Source organism: Rhincodon typus, chromosome 26 (assembly GCF_021869965.1).
Source record: "Rhincodon typus isolate 14 chromosome 26, sRhiTyp1.1, whole genome shotgun sequence".
Taxonomy (NCBI): Eukaryota; Metazoa; Chordata; class Chondrichthyes; order Orectolobiformes; family Rhincodontidae; genus Rhincodon; species Rhincodon typus.
Genome location: NC_063357.1, coordinates 1,570,765 through 1,575,014, shown reverse-complemented (window position 1 = coordinate 1,575,014; position 4,250 = coordinate 1,570,765). Strand labels below are relative to the sequence as shown.

Sequence of the window (4,250 nt, the reverse complement as noted above, 5' to 3'; positions counted from 1 at the left end):
CACTGGGGTACAGTCCCACACACACTGACTCTCACTGGGGTACAGTCCCACACACACTGACTCTCACTTGGGTCCAGACCCACACACACTGACTCTCACTTGAGAACATCTCCCACACACACTGACTCTCACTGGTGTGCAGACTCACACACACACTGACTCTCACTGGAGTACAGTCCCACACACACTGACTCTCACTGGGGTACAGTCCCACACACCGACTCTCACTGGGGTGCAGACTCACACACACAGATGCTCACTGGAGCACAGTCCCACACACACTGACTCTCACTTGGGTCCAGACCCACACACACTGACTCTCACTCGAGAACATCTCCCACACACACTGACACTCCCTGGGGTAGAGTCCCACACACACTGACACTCCCTGGAATACAGTCGCACAAACACTGACTCTCACTGGGGTTCATCTGCCACACACACACTGACTCTCAATGGGGTATAATCCCACACACACTGACTCTCACTGGGGTAGTGTCCCACACACACTGACTCTCACTGGGGTACAGACACACACACACTGACTCTCACTGGGGTACAGTCCCACACACACTGACTCTCATTGGGGTAGTGTCCCACACACACTGACTCTCACTGGGGTACAGACACACACACACTGACTCTCCTTGGGATACAGTCCCACACACAGTGACTCTTACTGGGGTATATCTCCCACACACACTGACTCTCACTGGGGTACAGCTCCCACACAAACTGACTCTCACTGGGGTGCAGTCCCACACACACTGACTCTCACTGGGGTACAGAAGCACACAGACTGACTCTCACTGGGGTACAGTCCCATGCATACAGTGAATCTCACTGGGGTACAGTCTCACACACACTGACTTTCACTGGGATGCAGCTCCCACACACACTGACTCTCACTGGGATGCAGCTCCCACACACACTGACTCTCACTGGGGTACAGTCCCTCACACACTGACTCTCACTGGCGTTCAGACCCACACCCACTGACTGTCACTGGGGTACAGCTCCAACACGCACTGACTCTCACTGGGTTACAGTCCCACACACACTGACTCTCACTGGAGCACAGTCCCACACACACTGACTCTGAACGGGGTACAGTCCCACACACACTGACTCTCACTGGGGTACAGCTCCCACACACACTGACTCTCACAGGAGCACAGTCCCACACACACTGACTCTGAACGGGGTACAGTCCCACGCACACTGACTCTCACTGGGGTACAGTCACACTCTCACTGGGGTACAGACCCACACACACTGACTCTCACTGGGGTACAGACCCACACACACTGACTCTCACTGGGATACAGTCCCACCCACACTGACTCTCACTGGGGTACAGTCCCACACACACACTGTCTCTCACTGGGGTACAGTCCCACACACACTGACTCTCACTGGGGTACAGTCCCACAAACACTGACTCTCACTGGGGTACAGACCCACACACACTGACTCTCACTGGGGTACAGTCCCTCACACACTGACTCTCACTGGGGTACAGTCCCACAGACACTGACTCTCACTGGGGTACAGACACACACACACTGACTCTCACTGGGGTACAGTCCCACACACACTGACTCTCACTGGGGTACAGACACACACACTGACTCTCACTGGGGTACAGACACACAGACACTGACTCTCACTGGGGTACAGTCGCGCACACACTGACTCTCACTGGGGTACAGTCCCACAGTCACTGACTCTCATTGGGGTACAGTCCCACAGACACTGCCTTTCAACATTCTGGAGGAAGAGTGATCAATCCGAAGCATATTTGATGAATGTTCTGCAGACATTTTTGAATAAACTGAAATACTGACGACAAATCAAAAGCTGTTGGTGTGTTTTGTGCAGGACACCATTGAAGCAAAATTAAAAGGGAAATTATAATCCTTCCTCCTGAGTATGAAGAGAGTGCGTGTGGGAATAAAATGTCATCACTTCTTACCCAGGGTGTTAAGATGTCCTTCGATCAGTGACACTGATAAGCGGACTTGTTGGATACCGTTTCCAATGTTCCTCCTCTGATTGGAAGCAGAGGCTCTCTCTCACTCTGTTTTTCTGTTCACTCTCTGTCTCCTTCTCTCTCTTTTTCTCAACTTGTGTTTCCGTCTCTTGTCTAGTCCCTTTACCTGTTTTTTCTCTTTTGTTCTCTCTGTATGTTTCTCTTGGTCTTATCTCATTATCTCTTCCTCTCCCTGTCACCGTCTCTTTCTCTATCTTTATATTAAGCCCGTTTGTTATCGTTCTGTCCCTCTGTCCACCGCACTGTTCCACACTCACTCCCTCTATTCCTTACCCTGTTCTCTCTCCTTATCTCTCTCTTCTTCCCTGGGTACTTCTCCCTTTGTTTTGCTGTCTCAGTGTCTCTCTATCTCTCTCTGACTCTTGCCCTCTCTCTGGGCTGTCTCTGTGATCTCATGCAGCCCAAGTGAGCCACTCTCTGACTGTCTGACCATTTCCTTTCAGTACATGTCCTGTGGTTATCTGAGCTGTACATTATAACAGCTCCTTGGCCAGCTCAACGAGTCAAGCAAGGTGTCTGTGGGCTTTTGTGAACAATGCAGTTTGTTAGTTGCGTGGTGTGAAATGCTGGCTCATATTCAAAATCTCTCGGGAGGACACAGTTTAGCCCTGGTTTTTCACCTTGTCTCTGATCGGTCAGGATCCTCCATGGCCAGAGACTGGCGGAACAGAGTGTTGGTATGGTCACACCATGGAAGCAACAACAGCTTGCAGCAAGGAGATGAGGACAATGGCAAAGTGTTGGATAGGAAAGTGGGCACTCCAAAAAATCTGCCCCATCTGACTCCACCACCCAAAAGGCTGCCATGGTTTCCTTGTCAAATTTGCGCTTATTAATTCCTGGGATGCGGGCGTCTCTGGCTAAGCCAGCATTTATTGCCCGTCCCTAGTTGTCCTTGAGAAGGTGATGGTGAGCTCCCTTCTTGAACGGCTGTAATCCTTGTTCTATGGGCTGACCCACAGTGCCATTAGGGAGGGAATTCCAGGATATTGACTGAGTGACAGGGAAGGAATGGTGATATATTTCCAAGTCAGGATGGTGAGTGAACTTGGAGGGGAACTTGCGGTGTTGGCGTTCCATGTTCTGCTGCCCTTGTCCTTCTAGATGGACGTGGTCGTGGGTTTGGAAGGTGCTGCCTGAGGATCTTTGGTGAATTTCTGCAGTGTATCTTGTAGATAGTACACACTGCTGCTACTGAGAGTCGGTGGTGGAGGGAGTGGGTGCTTGTCGATGTAGTGCCAATCAAGTTGGTTGCTTTGTCCTCTGTCAAGCTTTTTGTGTGTTGTTGGAGCTACGCACATGATGAGTATTCCATCACACTGCTCACTTGTGCCTTGTGGAATGCAGCTCGGCTCTGGGGAGTCAGGAGGTGAGTTACTTGCTGCAGTATTCCTAGCCTCTGACCTGCTCTTGTAGCCACTGTGTTTATGTGGTGAGTCCAGTTCAGTTTCTGGTCAATGATAACCTGCAGGATGTTGATAGTGGAGGATCGAGTGACAATAACACCTTTAAAAAGAAGGGGCAATGATTAGATTGTCTCTTATTGGAGATAGTAATGGCTTAGCATTTGTGTGGCAGAAATGTTACTTGCCACTTGTCAGCGATATTGTCCAGATCTTGTTGCATGTGAACATGGACTGCTTCAGTATCTGAGGAGATGCAAATGTTCACATTGTGTAATTATTGGCGAACATCCCCATTTCTGACCTTATGATGGAGGGAAGTCATTGATGAAGCAGCTGAAGATGTTTGGGCCTAGGACACTATCCTGAGGAACTCCTGCAGGGATGTCCTGGAGCTGAGATGAGCGACCTCCAACAACCACGACCATCTTCCTATGTGTCGGGTATGACTCCAACCAGCAGAGAGTTTTCCCCCTTATTCCTTTTGATTCCAGCTTTGCCAGGGCTCCTTGATGCCACACTTCGTCGAATGCAGCCTCGACATCAAATACAGTCACTCTCACCTCCCTCTGGAATTCAGCTCTTTTGTCCATGTTTGAACCAAGGCTGTAATGAGGTCAGGAGCTGAGTGGCCCTGGCGGAACCCAAACTGGGCGTCACTGAGCAGGTTATTGCTGAGCAGGTACTGCTTGATAGCACTGTTACTGACACCTTCCATCACTTTACTGATGATCGAGAGGAGACTGATGGGGCGGTAATTGGCCGGGTTGCATTTGTCCCGCTTTTTAGGTACA

The 4,250-nt window shown here is 50.4% G+C and overlaps 1 protein-coding gene across 1 annotated transcript in view; it reads right to left on the bottom strand.

Moving 5' to 3' along the window:
- Positions 1-2,860, bottom strand: part of LOC125486118 (fibroblast growth factor receptor-like) — a 24,012-nt gene extending 21,152 nt beyond the window's left edge. The window contains exon 1 of the mRNA XM_048612321.1: positions 2,674-2,860. Within this exon, the coding sequence (XP_048468278.1) occupies positions 2,674-2,860 (187 nt within the window). The remainder of the gene's footprint in view (positions 1-2,673) is intronic.
- Between the last annotated feature and the right edge of the window lie 1,390 nt (positions 2,861-4,250).